At 44.7% G+C, this 23,190-nt stretch overlaps 1 protein-coding gene across 1 annotated transcript; it reads left to right on the plus strand.

Moving 5' to 3' along the window:
• Window positions 1–163: 163 nt before the first annotated feature.
• On the plus strand, window positions 164–21,444 carry LOC146201931 (uncharacterized). Its single transcript, XM_084583692.1, has 5 exons — window positions 164–342; window positions 4,520–4,581; window positions 6,406–6,489; window positions 21,025–21,057; window positions 21,150–21,444. Exons 1-5 carry the CDS (start codon window positions 243–245, stop codon window positions 21,213–21,215), a joined length of 345 nt encoding a protein of 114 aa, XP_084439818.1. The 5' UTR covers window positions 164–242; the 3' UTR covers window positions 21,216–21,444.
• Window positions 21,445–23,190: the final 1,746 nt, after the last annotated feature.

The following is a 23,190-nucleotide window of genomic DNA, read 5'->3' on the forward strand; positions in this document are numbered from 1 at the left end:
CCCGGCTACAACACTTGTCTTTATGGCGTCCTTGTAAGCAAGCGGCCGCATCCTTCACTAAAGGCAATGTTGTGATTGCCTACTGCGAGATGAAGGAACAATGGGCAGTCGGCAAACGCAGGTGCAACGCACAGCCGCTGCCGTCACACGCCCAACCCTTACAAAAATAGCCGGCCAGTACATGGCTGGAAAACTCGGCCTAAACGAGGGCGCCTTTTGTCGAGGTCACCGGGAAAACTAACATGAAGCTGCTCCTGTTGCTGTGCGTGCTCGCTGCGATCGGGGAGTGCGCAAAGCCGAAACCAAGCACAAAACCATCAAGCACACCGCCCAGCTTCTGCAGTAAGTATGCAGCCCTCTACGTGACAGGGTGGTGCACGCTCTACACTTACGCGGCGTCTCGATCAGCAGTTCAATCTGCCGGAGAAGCAACGGGAAGTGTTTCGGAGAATGACACTCAGTCGCATAATTTAAAGTCGAAACGCGAATAGTTCGCGGTAGAGGATTAAGTGCGCGAGCAGCCATAGCGAGTTAAAAAGCTTGACGATCGATCGTCTTTAGTCACGGTGATCCGTTTGCTGCTTTCCTTGGACCCTTTTGACCTTATTGGTCAACAGGGCTTAGACATGCTGACGGAACGCAGAGCACGACGACACAGGCGCTAAACCTTACCTTTGTTTCAGAAGCCGGCATCTTTTGTTGTTTACCATTTGCCGCGTCACCTCTCTCCGCCACGTGTGTTCAATTTCTTAACCCTGATGGGCGTTATAGGGTATAGATGCAGTGGTTCGGCGACCTTCTGAGATAAAGCTGAAGCTAAGCTCCTGTGTCGTCGTGTTTTTTGCGTTGCGTCCGTGTATCCAAGCTCCGTTGCTTAACATGATGCAACGTCAACTAGCCCGACACATTGTCCTATTCTTTTGACCTTGCTATCATGCACGAGAAATAACGCATAGCGCTGGCATGCAAGCCGCCCGAACTTTTGGAGCGCGATCGAATGAACACCGGGACTCCTTCCCCTCATCCCCCTTTCACCTCCCTAATATCCCTGCCTTTGTCCGCTCAGCACCCTGGCATGTTTAGCTGCTCAAAGTACTAAGAACGCAGTTATATAGGGCAAAAATGGTGTAAAGCTAGAAGGGGCATGATACAAAAGCGGCCAACGCATTTAGGAGTGTTGAACACATTTATAGCACAAATACGTCAAATCTTTGCCGATACCGTTTACTGAGCCCGCCACCTGCATGTACCCTCTTTGTAAAGTAACCATGGCTACCAAGACTGCGGAGAAAGCGCGCTGCAGACGGAGCGCTGACGCCGTATAGTCGCCGTCCTCCGTCTACTGAGAGGATAATCTGCGTCATGTGAACGCACGCCATCGCTATTATATCTTGTAGATAATAATAAGTCTCCTGACCACGTAATTACTTTTGGCAAAAACTGCATGTAAGCAAGGCACAGTTTGGCACACTTGCATGGGTAGCGTGAGCACACTTCGACTACACACCAAATACGCGAGTGCTCGTTCCCTCCACAGCGCAGCTGTACTCACCTATCTGGTTACATTAGCTACACTAACCCATTCGTTGTTAGTGCAGCGAGTGTAACCAGCGATGTTAACGGGGAACCTTTCAAGGCCCCTTAGGCCTAAACTGAAAAGTTGATTCGCGGCGTGAAGCGGACGGCGGGATATCGAAAGTGCTGAGCCCATATGCGGCATGAAGCTGTCAACGCCCAGACGCCCACGTGTGCCAACGAAAAAAACAACGGGTGTTCTTCATGAAGAGCAGAATTATATCTTATGGCACGAAGTGAATGTGGAGCGATTGAAGCAAACAGCATTTCGGGCGAGTTACGGCGTTAAGAGGAGAGGAGGAGCAGGCACTCGCCATACTGAAAATTTGCCGGGAAACAGATAAGTATTCCAAGCGTTCTGTTCAGTCCCTCACCAGAAGTACAAGGGGCGATAAAAAGTAACTAGAACAAAGTGGCATCGACGCGCTCCGCTGTCGGAATTTCTTATCATCGCGCTTATGCCAAAACACACCACAGTCGCCCATTATGCAATGATGGATCATTTTGGCGTGTTTTCGTTTATTTTGCGTGTTTGGCGACGATAAGAAATTCGAAGAGTGGAGAGCTTAAGCGCAGCTTTATTCGCATCTCTTTCTATCGGCACTATGTTTCATTCGGTATAGTGCTCACTATAGCCTGCTCGCGGATGGTACATGAAACCATGACCGCAGAATTCTGTTCGTTTGTTTTGGTGTAAGCGGTGCCACACAAGGATCTAGCCTATCCAACAATTGCACCCCCCCCCCCTTCCTCCTCGCCACCTTGCCATAAACACTCTGGCACCGTCCCAGTCTTCGGCTTCTCATTATGCGCTACGCAAATAAATTTCACGGAGACGAACCGTACCGAACACAGGCGCGAACTTCGCCCGACATGTGAAAGTTTAAGTGCGCCCTTTATCTGTATCGCCGGCGCCGCTCTCACTGCTGCACCTTCGTCGCCCGCTGCACCTCGGACTCGCTCACCACCAATCGGCTTTGAACTCGGTGGCAAGAGCGACGTGGTCTTCTCTACGCCACGATCAACTGTTGCGAGCGCGACGAGTTTCTTCGGCATCACCAGTAGCACAGCGGCAAGGCAGCGGCTGTGCCATCCGCGCGCGCTGGTTTTTACGTTTAGTTCGTTTCCAAGGCCAACTGCAGGGGTAATCTTCCGTTAAAGAACTATAGACACCAAATTTTGATGGCATTTTTCTTCTTGTTAACGATGCCTAAATCATTCCTGTATATCGATCCGCACACAGTTTTCGCCTATGACCACTAAATCATTTATAATAAAATTTCTTTTCCTCACCGGTTTCGGTTTCAGCAGTCGAGAGATGGTTGTGAAGTCACAATCATGTCTTGATGCGCGTTGTGTAAAAACAGCAATATAATCGTTGACTCTTCACTTGTAGTGATTCCCGTCCTTAAGGCAGGCTGGCATTATCACTGTAGTGAATTCAAATGACGCAGCAATGAACGTATCGCTGTATTTTCATGCCTCATGTGATCTAGACTTGACTTTGACGTCACAGCTATCGCTTGGCTGTTGAAACTGAAACCGAAACCGGTGAAAAAAGAAATTCGATTATAAATTATTCAGCAGAGACGAATATGACGTGGTGATCCGTATACAGTAATGTATTAGGCATCATTACAAAGGAAGGATATAACACGAACCCAAAAATTATCTGTCTACACTCTTTTAAAGCTCACTTACCTCCGCCGCCCGACCTGCGCGACGGATGCCTCACAGCAGCGAGGGCGGTGCCAGCGACAGCGCATAGAGGGCAGACACTTTCGCAACTTTACTGTTCGCAGACCTGCAACAAAACTCAAGATGGGCTTGCCTTTCTCAAGACAGTGAGTGTCGTGAAAATATTACCCCTACGAGAATCGCTAAGGAATTTCCTCCAATGCGAGCATGTTACTCGGCCGCAGGCGTCACAAAACAAACGCGCACAAGTTTGTTCGTTTTCATGCTACCGCTGGACTTCCGTTGTGAGCCTAGCAGTTTGACGTCCCAAACCGCACCTTTCGCGTCAAGCTACGGGTTTGTTGGGTCTAGTGGCGCATAAGCAACTAAGGCAATCGCGCGGCATATATTAAGTGCGCAAACACACAAAAGCTGATCGAAGGCATTTCCTTTTGGCAGCAAGCTAGAAAACAATGGAAGCTGTTCATTATAAAATCACTTAACATTTTTTTTATTAGTTTCTCTACTTCAGAGCACAATAGTAGGATGAGTTTGATTGTCAGCTTAAATGTTTCACATTGAGGCTTTGTCTTGTTCAACAGTATCGAGTTGTATGAGAGTCCAACACAAGGCCGGCAAAATATTGCCTCCGTCAATAAAGCATGCTTGATGACTCGGCATAAAATTTGTGCAACTTTTACGCGGTATCTCTCTTTTTTTTTTCTTTTTTTTTTACTTTGGTGTTTAGAGCGCGTGCAGCATAGGGCTCAGCCCTTTCGTGCCCGCGAGGCAAGAGCACCAGCAGAATTTACAATTACATGCTCTTGTCTTCTAACCGCCAATACATTTAATGAACAAATTCGCGCTATCAGGGCCGCGATGGAAGGAGAGCACAGGAAGCGTCAGCGCGAAGCAGCTGCCGCCAGCCAGCCATCGGCCCATGTCAATTGGTTAACTAGGCCGTTGCCTAGTTTAGACATTTTTTAAATGTACAGATATATTTGAGCCGGGACACCTTATCTGCGGTTAAGTTCATAACGGCTTCTACAGAGGCAATTTATTTGCGTAGCGAACAACAAGAATGCCGTTTAACTTAGTCTACATATCGTTCTACACTCGAGTAATCGAATGCAGTTCGGCTCTCCTTGAAGAAATACGTTATATTTTTTGTGTGTTAAATCTTGATTCATTTCTGCTTGAACAGCCTGTATTCCTTGCAATATGGAGCAGAGATAAAATGCAAAACACTATGCCGCCTCTCTTATAGCGCAAAGCCCAAAGACCCAACTGGAAACATACCAGTGCGTTATTCGCCGTTCCAGACGCAGGGTACGCATGATTTTTGGTTTCATACGAATGGCGTTGAATAATAAAGCCTTTTCTCTCTTCGCTAGTAGCGTTCATGATGATCGATGGAATTGAAAGAAGTCTGCATTCAAATGAACGCTTGGCGTCTTGAACAGGGAGCATATCACTTTTTCACACTGCCGCCAAAGACGATGCATTTTTAAAACCATGCTGTACGACTGTATACTATCTTCCTGCCATCGCACAGACTGCGTGCAACTATTTTGCGTCACCCACCTTGCATGCCGGGCCTTCTGCCCTAGAACAACTGGCTGTTTTCCAAGATGAAAGAACCGATTTCACGTCCTGCGAGGAATCCATCAATGCAATGCGTTGCTGATGGCGTATACATCTGCTGTCGTTCATCGAACGCTCACAAGCCGCGGATATGCACGCGCGCCTGGATATGTGGGCATTACAAATATTCATTTGAATGCAGCATCTTTCGATGTTATTGCATCATAAATATGGTGGCAGCATTTCAATGGAGACGAAATGCAAAATCGTCTACGTAATTTTTAGCGTAGTTTATGGAATTCAGGGCGGCATAATCTGAAGCCCTCGTAAACGGCGAAACGTGTCTTTCCAACAAAAAAAAAAAAAAAAAAAAAAGAAAGAAAAAAGAAAAAACGCCATCAGCCCAGTATAGGATGTAAAACTTATTTCACGCGTCTTGTATTATCCAATTTCATTCTCCTTTTTGGTGCTCGCAAGGCTTCTTTTTTTCTTTATTGCGTGATTTATTATAAATGCAGTACACCCAGCAAGAAAAGAATACACTTCAGGGACGTACCACACATCCATTACCACATAACACTAAAACTAAAATGCAGCCAATTGTTTTTTTTTTTTTGTTTTTTTTTGCTAACTCGTATCAACACTAGCGCCACCATCCTAATGAAAATGCTCAGTTGAAACACGCTTGATATGCGCCGTACTGTAGCTATAGGCGTTCCCTGTTAAATCAGATTGACCATAATCGTACCGCCATCAACCGCAATGCTTTCCTTAAACAGCCTAATTTTATATCACAAAGACATGGCCATAACAGAAAAATATGTCAAATTTCCTGACGAAAAAAAGGTATAGCAGTCGTTTTTCTTTCCCCGTACTTCTACTCAGTGGAACAGACAGATGTCAAGGAATTAGTGAATGTGCTGAAGCGATGTCTTTGTGGTAGCGTTTAGCAAAAACTGCGACCGCTTGTTGCTTTCCGTGGTGTACATATGCAGCTTTTTTTGGTGTGTAACTATTACTTTTCGCGTTTGTAAATCTCGGGCTGTACTGCTCCTCTAGTGTCGAATTTTCGTTCATAGTGTGGTTGCCTTCTTTTCTTGCAGTGCTATACCTTGTACAACAACGCCTTTGGGCGATTTGTAGTACCTTAATAAATAAATAAATCGCTGTCCGCGAGACTACAATATAATGATATTGCTCCGTAAACGCACTTCAATATCTTTTGTTTTTCTTCTGAAGGAAGCGCGTTCCGCTACCTGCAGAAGCGATCCTTGCTTTGAGACGCCTGCCATGGTATTACCGCAGCTAGCGCTCTGATTAAGCGAATAGCAGCAATGGGTGGCGGAATTAACTCACTGAGTAAAAATCGTTCGCTGTCCGTCCCTGCCCTAACCGCCAAACTACGCTACCATTTACTTGCTCTGCATATTGTTCAGCCGTAACCAAAACACGATTTTTTTCTTCTGTGTAAGCTGTTGTTGTGTTTATGATTGTGGCTGTTACGATTACTTTAAATCGTTCAAGTCTGGTGACACTACACGCTGAGATGCTTAATAAAGTGCTTCACAGTTTCAGCAAAAAGTGAGGACGTTCAAAAGGATGTTTCACATGAACGACAGGCAGTTCATACGTGCTCTCTGCTCGACTGACATGGTAAGGTTGCATGCCAGGCGATGATGATCGTGAGGGCTTAGAAAGAGAGAGGAGTGGGGAATAGGGGTTGTGTGGCTGTGCGATCGTCACACAGCTGGTGTCATGGACTTATTTAAGGGGGATAGGGATGGGCACTATCACCCTCCCCCTGTACCCTCAAGCGAAAATTTTGCATGGCAAAACAATGCTGACACCTATTTCTTAGAACAAAAATAACCAAGAAATACACTGTTCATATAACGGGAACGCTCCCTCCAAGAGTGACCCATAAATCCACCCTAGAGTATCGTGACCTGCTCGCATAAAAGGGCTTTGCCTATATGTGCATCCTCGATACAAAGCAACTTATACAATGGCATAAAGGACATCGCCTTCGCCTTGGTTAGGTGTGTATCACTGCATCCTCTATACAAAGGCATACAAAATGTTTACGTAACTTTAGTCAAGGATTTTAATAAGACGGGATACAGCAGCTAGGTGAAACTAGGATTCCTGTATATGCTCCCGGGAGCATATACAGGAACACTAGTTGAAACCAATGATATTTATTTACCATCATATGTGACACTCCTCGTGTTACTTTTACATTCCGCTTAATTAATTATGCAATTTTTAGTATTGTTTAGGACTAAGTGCGCTTTTTAAAGTTGGGGAGTGGGTTCGGAAACAACCTATTCCCTCCTTTCTACTACCGTACCTCCTGCGTGATCCTTTTTTTTTTTTTCTTCTTTTTCAGCATATAGAAAGCCGCGATATATATAAACAAAAATCCCGTCCACTATCACTCATGCGCTGGCAGCGCTACACAAGAGTGGAATTAGCGGGGCCAGTTGGTACACCTTCGCACACAATTTAAAACTGCTCAAAACACGGGACAGAGGAGGCAGACACGAGCGCTGATTATAGCAACTGGACGCAACTTTATTGTTGCATCGGCAATATAAACCACGGGCCATGCCTACACCTTCAAAAATTAGAACGACAAAAACATAAATATCAGCGATATTCTCCGGCGCGTAACACTCGGGTCACGTGCCGAGAGATGCTCCGAACAGGATTTCAGCGGTTGTTGCACTGTCGACGGAGTCGAGACTTGCTATGCTTACTAAAAGAACGCACATGCTTCTTCAGAACATCACAAGCGTTCGCGGAAAAAACGCCACGGCCCGCAGAGAACGTGGAGATGAGATGAAGCGTCGACGCCGGTTTGCTAGCCGCTAGAAGTTTCTAGTCATTCAACTCCTCCCATCTAGACGCCGCTCACTCGTCGGACACCGGAGACGCTTTGCGACACCATCCCGCTATACAGCCAGGGCTCGGGTTTCACTGATGCCGGCGTACTGCTACCGACGAACAGCTGGCTTTTGGTACCGCGAACCCCGGTACCGTGATCCCCGGTACCGGCGGGCCGGTCGACGACGGCTTGGTGAGCGGAGTGCTGATGTCGTCTGCTTCTATCGCTGTGCACTGGCAAGCAGCATTTGTGTTTTGAAGCGAAAGCTTCACTACGCCAGGTTTTCGAGCCGTCAGCGCCATGGAGGTTTCCACCTGGAAAAGCCTTGAAGGTCAAACTCCCCCTTCCTTCTCTCAAGTCTGACAGGTACTGCGCATTTCCTTTGTTATAAACCAAGGTACAATATACAAGAAAAAAATATGAAAACCTAATATTGACGTGGTTAGTTTTAGGTGTCCACAATTCCAAGGCGTCCACTCAAAGGTATAAGGCTCCTGCCTTCCTCAAAACCTAATTTAAATAAAAATTATGAAAAAAAAAAACACGGATTGAAAAACGTCAACACCCACAGCTTTCGCTCTATCACTAAGTTCAAGTCATGCTCAAACCTCCTTAATTTTTTTTCGTTCCTCGTTTTGACGTAGCATGAGGAACTCTCATTGAACTCAGTAACATTTAGACTTTGTGAAGGCAAATATAGAAATAACCATACATAGTTATCGCTCAAGACCAGTTTTGTTTTTAGATATACGCGGAGTGCCACTTGTTTAAAAAGTACGCGTAATTGCAGCCGTCTGGAGAAAGATTTGATGTTGGGAAAGGTTGAGGGTCGCCGGAGAAGGGGTAGGCAGCGAACGCGATGGTTAGATGGCATCCTCGAGGCACTGCAGATTAAGTTATGTTAGGAAGATAGTGAGAGACCGAAAAGCGTGGCGTGACATGGTCCATAGGGTCACGAAGAGTCGGACACGACTGAACGACTGAACGGAACGGAGCTAACCGGAACGTTAGCAGAGGATATATAAATTTAAAGATTCATGCTCCTTATACAGCCTTGTTTGATCCAACAATCCATAAATTTCCAATAATTTAGCTTCTTGTGATTGTGATACAAACACGCAAGCACAACTGTGTCATACGTGTACAGTACATGTATACGTGCCTTAAAGGGTGAAGCACGATTCAGAGCGTCTTGTTAGGAGCCGTACGCGTTTTGAAACATGCAAAAACGTGTACACTGTGGAATATGTTTGTGCACTTGAAATTCATGTTCTTTTAATTTGTGGGAGATCGACAAAAAAAAACTTCTTGGAAAACGAATACACAGGCACACAAAAAAATAGCAGCACACAAAAGACGGCACGCACGCACGCACGCACGCACGCACGCACGCACGCACGCACGCACGCACACACACACACACACACACACACACACACACACACACACACACACACACACACACACACACATCTGCAAATTGGACTTAATTCATTAACGAAGCATCCTTTTTGGTTGCCGATATATTTGGTGTTAGTGAAGCTAGCTTTAAAATTGGCGCACTGCAGAAATGTCTGATGGTTCGTGCGCGTTTTCTAGCTTTAGTACATGTTTTTTTTTTTTTGTAATCCCTTTTACCGCCATTGCAGCCCCTCAAGCGAAAATACGCAGCTAATTGTTTGCCACGTACCGAATGAACAGATGAAGTGCAACGCTGAAGGTGGGTCTACAAATGACTCACGCGCACTTATACTGCGCCAGGTTAAACCAGTATTGCTCACAACATAAGCCCACCCCACCCCTGTAAGGAATGCTCGCACCAAAGATGCGAAGTTCAGCAGGCTTAACTAAAGTTTTATTGTGCTGGCGGCCAGGCCGAACATGTCATATGTACTCGGCTTGGTGGCCGCGTTTCTCTCCAACTTCGATTCTCGCTTTGACCCATAGGTCGATGAAAAGGGATGCTGAAGCCGCTCATAACACCCATAGTTGATTTAGAAAAGGGGGCCCGGGCCAATGCACATGGAGGACCACTCGCCATTTTTGAAGCGGAAGCTTCACTACGCCAGCCAGCTCGAGCCTTCAGCGTCAGTGTCGGTGGGTGCCTGAAAGAGCGCCAACTCTGGCCTCTCCTTTCATGTGGGAGGGTGATATCAGAATCAGCCTGCCATGACATTTTAATTCACGTTACCCCTATGTCACGGGCAGGAGCTCGCGGGTCGTTCCTTTCACATGAGAGGGTGCCATCAGAATCTACCTGCCAGAACCCTTTGCATTCGCGTTACCCTTAGGACACGCAGGCACGTCCGTACGGCTTTGTTAAAGCGGGAACTTACAAGTGGGCTGGTAGCAATTACGCTCTCGCGTCATACCCTTAAAGGGCAACTCCGGAGGTTTTTTGACATTCGAATATTCTAATAAAAATTTTACTGTATATTCTCTTCTCCGTCCTGACGCATTCTACAAAATTTGGGCGCCGTACGATAATCCGCTCGCACGCAACACGACTTTAAAATATGCTGTTTTCATGGCCTAAGTTGAGACTATTTCTGCCGGCAACACTGAGTTTCTGACGTCACAAACAGTATACCGGCGTTACTGTCCACTTCCCGCATGATTATGAAATTGTGAGGCTTATATTGAACTGCCTCAGACATTTTATGCAGTGCGTCATGATTTCCATACTTTATTTTCACCATCCAATGCACGTACGAGTGTTTTTCTAATACTGAGTGTGACGTCACCATTTCGTCACCTGGGACGTCGTTTCTGGCCGTGAAAGCAGTTTCGGTTTCGATTTGCTGTTTTTCTTTTATAAAATACTTCTAATTGGAATTTCGAAAAACAGTTTTTTGTGTTGGAGTCAGGACGTGCCGAGGAATGTAATTCAATGAAAAACAGAAAATGATGGATGATGGAAAAACCACCGGAGTTGACCTTTAAAGGATGAGCTTAAGTGCCCCCAATAACGTAACGCCCTGTACTGATAGGGCGTGATAAGGGGAATAATGCAGCAGGCAAAAGGAGCTTCCGCTTCCATCCAGCTTTAACCAGAGCTAACAACATTTTTTGGGGGGCAGTTTCCCCATCCCCCTACACTTGGAAGAAAAAAAGTTTTTTTTTTCGCCATGCGCACCCCTACACCACGCGTCATTTTAACTGAACGTACAGAAACCGTTTTTCGTTTGAGGCAGTACTACCAGATGGCGCGACCATCGCCACGCCTCGTCCGCCATGTCGGTGGTCGCCGGCGGCATCGGTGCGCGTCGGCTCGCGCAGTATCAGGTTCTCTGTCAGGTGCCCGCCGTATATTGGAAGCGATTCGTAAAGTTTTACCAAGTCGTTAAATACTTCCACATCCACTTTTCGTTGTGAGGCTCTTTATGCGCATGGAGTCTGCAGCGGTATTTTCGTGCTACGGGACATAACACTGCCTGTTCAGTGTTGCAACTAGGCATTCACCCGTGCAACAGTTCTACAGCAAAAGTGGCCGGGTGTCCATTGCGCGTAATACGACTTAAAGCTCAAAAAATCCATTATTAGTTGCCAAGAACATATCTTGAAGAGAGAGCGCATTTATACCCCAGTTCAAAAACTGGCATGGCTGCGAAACGCACATTTCTAGTGGCGGTAGTCGGCTTGCACGGGCGTTTTTCCAGGAGCGAAGCCATGCAGTTGCTTAATTTGGGTGACAGGAGGAGCAAATACTGCAACGCGCTCGCAGCATAAACTTCACGCACAGCGAGCATGTTTTGCAAATATAAGAGTCGGCAGCGTAGCTCTGCTTGAAATGCATATAACCCATAGAGCATATAGGTCCGCAACAATGCGATGTGTAGCGATAACCCTTGATACAGTTGTAACACGTCACTTGCAAGTCGGCAGAGGTGACACTTCGCGCTAACTATAGACACGTCGCATCCTCTAAAAACGGCCCGCCGGCCATCCACGCCCTCACGCACGTGTGGCTCTTGGCTTCACTTGCTTGATAAATAATTAAAATGCTTTCAAAGATTTGTACGTTTTAATTTCTTCACCTGTCGCGAAACTTAAAACCGCACTTCACAAGGCAGGCCCCGATGTCGGGGAATTCACCGCGGAGAAGTGGTCTTATATTACGCCGTACTCTATGACGAAGTTACCGCAGTCGTACGAGCTGATGCTTTCACAAAGTCGAACCTGTTATCGCGACCGTCGTTTTTATAGTTCCACGTTGTCCACAGGCGTATCCACTCACTCGCACGGTTTTCGCTGCCGCACGCATAAATTCCGACAAGGCGCGAAAGGCGCACCCCGGAAAGGCGCCCGCACACGCGACCACACATATGGCGAATGCCAAGCCAAGCGCCCCTTGCGGATGACTTCACGTACCGTCTTTGCCAAAAGTAACCAGGCTGCTCCGAAGGCTGGTGGAGCAAGTGCGCGGCCGTGTGGCGGCGTTGCGCTCGCTGTGGCTTATCGGAGCTGACGAGCACCGATAAGCCACAGCGAGCGCAACGCCGCCACACGGCCGCGCACTTGCTCCGCCAGCCTTCGGAGTAGCCTGGTTACTTTTGGCAAAGACGGTACATACCTCTTATACATAAAATCAGGCTGGGTTCCCTTCCTGAAGGCCCCACAGTCGCACTAAGAATGTTCTAGCAGCGACCGGGGAAAAGAAACGCTCATATAGGTCATCAGCTTATATGAAGTCTTCAATCCTGCTCTTCGGGGAATACGAGAATAGCAGAATTTATTACACGGCTTTGCATAATAAATTCCCAAAAATAAACGCGCCAAAAATCGCTGCCGACGCTTGTGCCTGAAGAAATCCGATCTTTTTTCGCTATCAGCCCGCACTACGTTCTTCGTTCTGAAACTGCATGCGTAAAAAGCGCGCATTTTATCGACCTGCAGCATCCCATGCAACTTTTCAATTTGTTGTATGCAAATGAATGTGTAGTGGCAGGATTTTCATCCTGGTTCCATTATGCTAAAGAGTGGAGTAATTAAAACCTAAAAAATCCTTAATTACCTTATTGATAAGTTAACGAGTGCTTCCTTTTACAAGTGCATCTCGGAGCGCTCAATAACACGGGTACTTGCCTCCAGGAAGCTAGCATAGCCTTTTTAAAAATTTGGTATAGCTGAAAAAAAAAAAATAAAGCCCCCACTATTACTATTAAAAGGAAAATGAGAAATTATATCTAAACATTTGCTGTTGGAAACACCAAAACCTATGTTTACTTTATGAGCTCAATTTTTCTGCACTGTTTTCCGAAAATGCTTGGCCTTGTTTCGACCACTAAATCTAATCTTGTGAGGAGACGTGTATGTATCCAAGACATTCATTAAAATTCAGCAACAGCATTAGTGTGCAAGAATCATTATGCGCTACAAAATAAATACAGAATACATCTGTGATGTGCTTAGTATTTTAGGCAACATAAATATATAAAGTGGACACTAGCTAAGCTCAAGATGAAAATTACCAACTACAAAAAATGTTTGAAATGCATTTACTGAAAATGAGACAAGCTAGGACGACATCAAATAAAAGTGGTACGTGCTGGGGGATGCTCTTTGCAATAAGCTAAAAAGAAAACAAATACAATTGATTACAGACATGCTTAGTATACTCCACAAGAAACAAAAAATTTATTAACACAAAAACAAAAAGATTTATGTTTTCTTCATTTACCATAACTTAGTGTTTCGATGACAGCTTGGAGGCTGGTTTATGAAACAACAAACTCACTGGGAAATTTCACATATTGCAAAAACAGTCCTATTCTAAAATGGCATGTTTTGTACCTTCACTTTGGCAAAATACATTATAATGTATAGACGATTTTACGGAAGGGTGCTGCCATATTGGGCGCTGGGCTGCTTCCGTAGTAAAGGAAAGAGTTGACGACACCCTTTCTTAACCATCGGATCTAGAAACGTTGCTCTTAACAGCCCAGTCAAACCGGTTTCTCCGAGGGCCGTAAAATGGCCTATATATAGACCTTTGCATCCGGCGAGGGAGTTGTCGAATTAAATTCCTCCTCTCTACACAGTCGGAAACTGGTTTCGCTGCAGCTTCCACAGTACTTACGCGCGGTGCACACGACTGTCCAGTGAACAATATGGCAGCGCCCAGGGAGCCCAAAATGGAAAGGTCTTCGTTTTGCCGAGAGCAAGCAGGAGAGGAGGAAAATACTCTCTAACCAGATTCATTGCGCCGGCCCATTGTTGCCAGTACCGAGTGGGCTGTGCATTCGCACGCTTCATGCATAGCAGAGCGGCCTTGCACCTCGGTATATTGTCGTTTGAAAGCATTAAACACCTTTACTAGCGCCCATTTTAGTGGCAATGTCATCTGGACAGCAATGCGTGATCCTGGAATGCACAAAGAATGAAAAAAAAAATCGCAAGATGATCGCCGAGAGCATATGCGGGAAGAATGCATCGAAACTCCGAGTTCGGCTGTGATATGTGTCTGCTTCACCGCTTTCCAGTCTATCCTGATTAATTTCTCCTATGAACGTTTTATGTAAGTCAGATAGACTTAGTACAAATGACGGACTCACGAATATGATGCCCATTTCACTTCCTACGCCGTAGTAACCACGCACGCCGGGCAGGCTGTGCCTCCCCCAAGCCCTCCGCGCCAACGATACGGTGGATCTCTTCCGCCAGCGCAAGAAGAGCGTGCTAAAATCTGTTCTTCACTTAAACAATAAGCCAACAGCAAAAAAAAAAAAATCTTTCTTGCGGATTTCTGACCCCTACCATGTTATTGATAATTGCAATACAAATACATTACGCAACACATTGCCGCTGATGCAGCGTGCGGGTCATCGTCTGCACACTGGCTCCGCTGCTAAGTCGTCACCGAAATTTACACCTTTCTTTTACTGATACTATGGGATCGGCGGTAAGAGTTCCATGAGAGACCATTTACTCTAGCGCAGAGCAATTACAAAGCGCCTTCAGATGTGCCTTCCATGCGAAACAATTTAGGCCTAGCGACGACTAGGGAGTAGCGCTTGACGAGAGTCCGCCGCGCCAGCGGGCGGCACCGCTTTCGTAAGCGCTGCTATATGTGCTGCGAATTTGTGGTCTTCGTTCATGGTGCAGCTGAGAGCGCAAGTTTTTCAACGTTTTGCTTAACAATACGCCGTGCAAACGATGCTGCTACGACGTACGCGACGGGGGTATACGATGTTGTTGCGCTGCAGGACGAACACTAAGGCTGCATAAAAATGTCGACGGATGGTACTTTAGACACTACTTCTTTTATGTGCTGGTCTTGAACCGTGGTTTAACTTGAAAGTATACATTGTTGAAGCACGACAGCTCGATCGTATATCGAAATGGGTCGCACGTCACATTAAATCAATGCGGCGGTAACTGAAAGTGTCTTTCATATCTACATTCCGCGTTCGGTAGCTGCCCGTACGGTTCAATCGCTGTGTGTTTGTATGTACAGTTACCATTACGATTATAAAATATAATTGAAAATACATGAATCGTGAAAGATACAACGGATACACCTTCACTGCGGAAGTGAAGCGCAGTCCTTCGCAGTCACTCCGGCCGCTAGTGCTGTTTTCAACAGCTGCCGCTATGCCAAACGGATGGTATACGGTTTGTTCGCGCGCTCAAGCAAAGCACAAATAGCTCCAAGGTGTCGGATAGCTTTCACGAGCACCGCGAAACAGCACTTTTACACTACCGCACCGCAGCGTCAACACGAACAGCACAGCCCAAGATGGCGTCAGGGGGAGCCAGAGCGGACTTTCCCAGTTTGGCTCATACGGGGCATCAGCATCAAACTAAGATGGCTGCACCCAGGCATCGAAACTAAAAAGTCTCTCTCTCTCAACACACACACACACATACACCGGGTGTCCAAGTTAACTTTAGCTAAGGGTTAAAAAATGAAACATTTGAAGTAGGCCAGAGAAACCACTTGCATACAGCTGCCAGCCATCTCGCGCACCACAGAGAATCTTTTATTTTGCAATTGACTGATGAGTAATTAAAATATTTTTTTGTAATTTACCAAGTATTACCTCTAGACAATAAATGATTTGCAAAGTTGGAAAGCACCTTCTGGAATCCCCATTCCATTTATTTAACGAAAGCCTCACGTGTATCGTTTTTCCAAGATCTTAAGAAAGGCCGCGAAATACAAAAATATCACGCGACTAACGCATTCGTGTGCCATTATTGTGGTGCTCTCAACCGCGGTTTGAGTGAACGAAAACAGCTACGGCCGTGACGCGACAGCCCAGTCCCAGCGGTACGCTGATACGTTGGCGATGGTTTCAGCCAGCGCGGTGAGCTCACTGTGCAGCGTCACGTGCGCCGACTGCCTGAAGCGAAGAAACCATCACCGACATATAGCGGCCTGCCGCTGCAACGGAGTCGTGGAGCCAAGGCAGCAGCCGATTTCGTTTACTGAAACTCTGGTTGGGAGCAGCACGTGGCGCACGAACATGGAGGAAGGAAAAGCTAGGAAGGAGCGCGCGGCAATATCCGTGAAGCCTAGTCATAAAAAATAAAAGGGAGCGAGTCGGCCCCTACGTGTAAGACCACGTGATAGCGTGCGGTGATATCTACACTTGCGCGCATGCGCGAATCGGCGCCGCGCGGGTAGCGCGGAGTCCGCCGCGCGCGCAGCACCTTCCTCCATGCCATAGAGTTTCTTACTCTTACCTAGAGGGAAAGCTGTGCTGCCGTCTATGGGCGTTTACATGAAGTTACCAGACAGCCAGTTCAGCCACCATGGGCGCTCAAAGCATCATGGGCCGGAGAGCTACCGAGTGCAGAACTATAGCAGAACTACAACTTTTGGCCAAAACTAATGCAAAGATAAACGTTGTTCTACCGTAAATAATGTCCTAAGATTGAATATTGTGACTATAAATTACAAGAAGGGAGAGAAACAGAATGCCAGTGCGACATTTATCCAATATAAGCGATGGCTCTTCCTCCTATTGGCTTAGTTTTGAGCAGCACAAATACCAAAATTTCGCACTTAATAGGCAAACTTTAAAATCAAAAAAACGTTATGAAATTATTTATGGTTGCGCAACCACTTAAGGAAGTTTTTAGTGGCATTCCGGGAAACAGAAACCATTTATTGGCGACGTCTGCTTTTGCGCCTTCGCTACTATGGCTTTCGCGGTCTATGTACGCACCTTCAAATGATGATGATGACGAAAAAGAAACATCGTAGTAACGCCACTCCACGTACTCGAGAAAAACCGACTGTCCCGCAACAAGTAGCACACAGGCCCATGATTCTTAGCGCGCCCATGATGGCTGAAGTGCAGCGCCCTCAGCTTTCCCTCTAGTTAGTGTAAGGAACTCTATGCTCCATGCGCAGCACCAGCTCACTTTAACCCAGCAGCCCACACAGCAGACAGCCGCGCGCCCTCGCCATGTTTTGATGTCGGTGTGTTTTAGTGCGCGCGTCTGCCATGGCAGACGCGCGCACTAAAATGCACTGACATCAAAACATAGGGTGTAACTAGGAGAGCGAAAAAGCGGGGGAGGGAGCGGCTTCATCGGCACTTGGCTTGCGGAGGTTGGCCGCGTGACGTCATGCTCCCTCCTAGCTTTTCCTTCCTCCATGCGCACGAATGCGCCAGTGACGTGATAATATGTATTGTTACTTAGCGGTATTCGCTAGTCCTGCTAAGGATGATGAAGTGCAACATACTCCGAGAAGATAACGACGCTGAGGGTGGTGAAATCGGTGCTGTCATCAACGTTAGTTGTGCGGACAGCTTTCGGACTGTACATCTTCGTGCAACAATATATATGGATGTGTTCAGATAAGAAAGATAATTGACCCCATGACCCTTTTTTGTTTTCAATTAAATTTTATATGTGTGAGCAAATGTCTCGACACAAAGGAATAAACTTAGTTTTGCAAGATATGCAGTAGATTTCTTGGAAAAAAAATATAGTAATATCTCCAGAAACGCCGGTTTTGCCATTTCAAAAAATTGCAAGTTTGGAGCCCGGTTGCATACACACAATATTTCTCGTGAATTATTTTTTTCTTAGCTAATAAGTTTACGCAACTTGTACTCATAAAAACACTAAAAAGAAAGCATCTTGATGCAATAGGTGTTTTATTAAAAAATCGTGAACTTTGATTCAGGAGCAGCGCACTGCACAAAAGTCAATTTTCAGCCCTTTATTCTGGCATATGCTCCTAAATTTTTGTGTTGAAACTTTTTCCCTGCAATATGGAGGTTATATTCTATACTTTAAGCAAAAAGTGCAGTTATATACATATCTATACGTGTGATGTTCTTAGGTGGCGATGTGTGTGTGCGTGTGAGAGATGATCTTAGGTGGCGATATGTGTGTGTGTGTGTGTGTATATTATATATATATATATATATATATATATATATATATATATATATATATATATATATATATATATACACACTATATACATATATAGCATTTTAAAGAAGCGAACAGTCTGAGTGCAAAGCCAACATTTTTTTTCATACTGTTGACATTCACAGGAATTTATCTTATAGTGATTATCAAAGCGGAAAGAAAAACAACGCACCATCGGCGCGTTGTGAATGCAAACAGCATAAAAAAAAATGTTTGCTTTGCACTCATAGACTGTTCGCTCCTTTAAAATGCTTTATTAACGAGCCCCTCATTTCCCTTTCAACTGTCTGCTATACATATATATATATATATATATATATATAAATATATTATATTAATGCAGAAAGATACATAAAAGGCCGATTGCTCTGTATCTAGAAGATCAAAGAAATAAAGGGTGAAAAGGAAGGAAGGAATAAGCATATTTATTGAGAGAGACAGATGAAGAAGGTGGCTAGAGCAAAGCAGGTGGACCCTTCAATCTAAGGCCCCAGTGCCTCTTGCCAACGCTGTCGACATGGTGATGAGCGCTCCCCTGGACTTCCAGGGTGGAAATCGCTGGTCAGCTGCACCTCCTACAGCTCCAAGGTCGCATTGGGCAGATCTAGATGGTGTAGTTTATGCATGCATGTTCATGTGCTATATAGATAGGGATGTCGCTGCACCATAGGCACACATTCAATACAGTGTTGGGTGCAGGCGATGTTGACTGAGAAGGTTGGGGAAAGTGAGTCTAGAATTGAAAAAGCATGTAGGCATCCATATAAAATGTGTTTTTAAGGAAAGGGGCAAATACATTGGTTGAGTCGGAAGGTCTCGAGGAGCATAGAGTAGTGGGTAGAAAAGGTGTACATGTATGAGCTGCCAGTCCCCATTCAGTTGGTATGATCATGAGCTAGGGCCTTGACATTGCATTTTATACCTTTGCAACCAGGGCACGGGTATTAGGTTCTTGGAGCAAGGTGTTGCCCAAAATGAGGAGGGTAAGCTTGGTGTCTCAGCCGCTGGTGAAGGCCCAACATGTAGCCTGTGAGTCAGTGATAATGTGACAGATGGCAACAGCTTACGCTGCAGCTGAGTCAAAAATTTCATCAAGGTAGAAGGAGAAGAAATGATTGACAGCCACGAAAGTGTACTTAGCCCAGATTTGTTCACATTCGCAGCCTACTTCAACGAACTAAAGAATAGCATAATAAACATTCGAAATTATACTATAAAATTGATATATAACGAGTCAGTGCCGAATGTGGAACATTACCAAACAAAGCTAAATGTCATCAAAAGGCAAGAAGAACGAAAATCTGAGCTAGTTGATGCATTGTAAAATCAAAAACAGCGCCGCGACTCGAGACAGAGGAAGAGAATAACGGACAAGCGCTGACTTACAACTGAAGGCTTAATGAAAAAGAAATCGAAGGTGATAATTTATACATTTTTTCAAGAACTAGGACGCATGCACCCCTCAAACAAGCAGCAGTCTAATCATGCGGATCCAGATATACAATTTCCCTATCATGCAGAAGCACCGATGGCGTGCTCACGCAACTATCCCCTTTTCGATGAATGCGATATGCTTCAGATAACTCCCTGGTTAGTTGGTCCTTATGCCTGTAGATTATATTAGTGTTGTTAAAAAGAGATATGCACAGTTTCTTATCAGGGAATTTTGGATCATTATTTAATGGGCAGCCCCTGTAGTGCAGGGCAAGGCTCGAAGACAGGGCATTTTTCAATTATGTATATTGTTGGCGTAGACGGGTGTTAATACATTTACCTGTTTGGCCTATATACTTCTTTCCGCAAGGAAATTCAATGTCATACACCATGCCTTCAACACATGGTGCGAATTTAACCTGGTAATTTATTTTAAATCACCAGGTTATAGTGGTCACCGGCAAGCGGGCTGGCAGCAAAATCCTGAAAATGAAAGTATCTGACCATAGACTCCGTCAGCCTGCCATCAATGTGGATATCGTCGCATGAATGGCAGTGAGGCGCATAAAACAATGTAACATGAAGTTCAAGCACAAGGATGAATATTCGGACAATCATTCGTCGAGCAGGTATACCTCGACACAGCGCCACTTGGGAGCTCAGCCAAACTAACCAATGCCAGCTGTGGGAAGTAAATGAACTTCCGATGCCACTGACTTAAATGAAAACTAACTGGCAGGCCTCGAGCAGTAGTGCACTAAAGGAGGTCGAATTAACAAGTTTTTACTTCACCACTTTGAGTGCGGCGGTAAAGCCTCGGTTGACAGTATTGCAGCAATATTTTTGCAACAGATTTGTTTTCGAAAGCAACCTGACCATCACAGTTTTAATTGCCTATTCATATTTCATTCAGGTAAGCATGCGGGCTATAAGCGAAGATAACTTTTAGAACTTATTTTCTGAGCTTCCCAGTTCAGGGTGAGGGTTATACACAAGAAAATACAGTATGTCCTGTTTAGAGCCACTCTAAGCAAAATATGCCCATACTGTCCATAAACTTTCAAAAAGAAAGGGAAGTTATCCACCCAATGTGAGAGCATGAATTTTAGAAACCTCTAACATTAAAAAATATCAGCCTACAAGTACTAGTTAATGAATTTCAACACCAATACATATATTAATTCTGATTAAGTTAATATACAAGCACAGAGTGGCCACGGCAACTGCTACTTTATACTAGGAGCAACCAAGTTTGATGTTAGGAGAGCGTCAATGGACCAACTCTTTTCAAAGCATGCAATGTGGTTTCAAGAAGCTGCCATTTCAACCAGGGTTTACTGAAACTGAAGCACGTATCCCATTTTATACAAAAAGCTGCACGAGAATATTGCACTTGCAAGGCAACTAATGCATGCTAACTTTTGGCAGAAAAATTAAAGTGTATGCTACCATGCGATTTTTTTTTACAGACACTACTTCCTGCCCTTCAGAGAATGTTCACGGTGAGTTTACCTTCTTTCATATCATGTCCACCTTAACATAGCTATACTTTCAAATAGAGCTAATTACCTTTTTTTGTTTTTTTCTCTTGCAGAAAAAAGACTTAAAAAGTGTCGTCCGCAAGGCTGTCAAGTGTGGAAGACATTTCTATAATGGATAGCACAATAAAGAAAAAAAAAGATGTGCCGAGAGGCAAAAATGAAAACTGTTCCTTTTGCATTGCGTACTTTATCGCGCAGACTGACATTTAACATTAGTATCCGAATTGGGGAAAGTAACCTTGCATACAAGACAAAAATTCTTCTTGGCCTTGATGCCAAAATGTAAGTTCAGGAAAAGGGCCAACCATAAAATTTGTCGCGAATTCCACATCTGAACACCACAGAACACAATAATTAAAAAGGTGCTTGAAGTCTGACATAACTTGGCAGCAAAATAAAATTTTTGAAATCTTTGAGACAACACGTGATTTGTCTAGCACATAAGAAAAATATGAGAAAAAGCGTAGAACTAAACCGTGCGCTTAATGTCTCAAAGTGACACGAGACCTATACAGTGAGCCGTAGTGAAGGGCCTCAGGTTAATTTCTTTTAATGGTTCCAGACCCTGCCCACAAGCAGGGGCATTCTTTAATTTGTTTGCACTGAAATGTGGCAGCCACAGGAGGCATCAAGCCCATGATCTCAGGATCAGCAGCTGGCCACCACAACGGAATGGGATGAAAAGTAGTACAGACATGAAATAATGTAGGAACTACCTCAGCTAAGGGTGGCATCTACAAGAAATAAACAGATTAGGTTAGGGGTGAAATAGTACCACTCACTTCTTAAGCTGTAGCATACCACCTGTTCTCACAGCTATCAAAAAAAGGGCAGATTTGCCTATCATTTTAATTTAGGTTCTATCATCAGATGGATATTTCTGCAATAAAGGTGTGGTTTAAACTTGAAGTCAGTACAATATACCAGCCAAATATAGGCAGAAACAATGGTGCCGATTCTCATGCTAGCCAAGGTCACTGCTATTCTGTGCTAACGCTAATATCCAGGGGCTGTACAGATGCAGACAGAAGAAAAGGGAGCATTGTTCTAAACCAATTCCCATCCACCCCAAAACAAACCAAGAAGCATACTGTGTTATATGCTCAATTGCAGTGCTACTCCCCACCTTAACAGGCACATGGCTGAGTACTCAAGTTTCCAAAAGCCAATGTGTAAGCTGCTTTAGGCCCCAGCATGCTCCTCTTTACTAATTATTTTTGGTTTTAAAACGAAGGTGAGCTGGTTTCAAGTATTACACCACAGACAAAAAATAAAATTCAGGAACTGGACATTTCTCACTAAAACCGAACTGGAGAAAAGGCTAAAAAAAAAATGCTGTCGGACATGCACTTAAGGTTACAAAAGCGAAAGTACTAGTACTGTGCATATTTTCAGACTAAATTCTGCATCGTTCAGAATTAGAACTAAAAGTTAACCATGTCAATACACACACCCACAATAATAAACATACCTAAAAAGATTTTTCTCAATTTGCAAAGTAATGTAGGTGTACATGCAAGTAATGAACCCAGCCGACATCATTTAACTAGTAAAACAAGAAACCTAATTTACACATGGAGGCTTTGACAGACTCTGCCCCACTTGGAAAAAAAAAAAGAAAAAAGATGGATGACGCATGCAAATTATTAGCAGCTACTTTGGTGAAAATAAATTCTTATGTTAGGGACATATTTATACAAATTGGAGAAGGCTTTAAAGAGGGAGTGCTAAATGCCATGGCATTCCATCTCCCCTATTACTCCCTAATTGCTTGTATCCTGTCATGTAACATGAAGAAAGCTGAGTGTGCAAACAGCCTTATGTGCCAACTCTGGTTTACAAACTTAGTCCCTTAACCAAGCAGTCATTCAAACTAGTGGCTGTTCTTGGATGCTACAACACTGGACACTATTACCCCATGAGAAGATAAAAAGGATTCCCAGTTGCATCTTACTCTAGCCAATGAGACTTAGAACTGCAGAGCAATAAAGATAAACATTGTTTCCCTTTTTAAAGCTCAGACAGCTCTGCACAGAATAAATGAGGCAGTTGTATAGATTGGGTACAACATAAAATAAAAACTCCTTATTCCAT

Source organism: Amblyomma maculatum, chromosome 1 (genome assembly GCF_055883805.1).
Source record: "Amblyomma maculatum isolate TAMU_Amacu chromosome 1, ASM5588380v1, whole genome shotgun sequence".
Lineage (NCBI taxonomy): Eukaryota > Metazoa > Arthropoda > Arachnida > Ixodida > Ixodidae > Amblyomma > Amblyomma maculatum.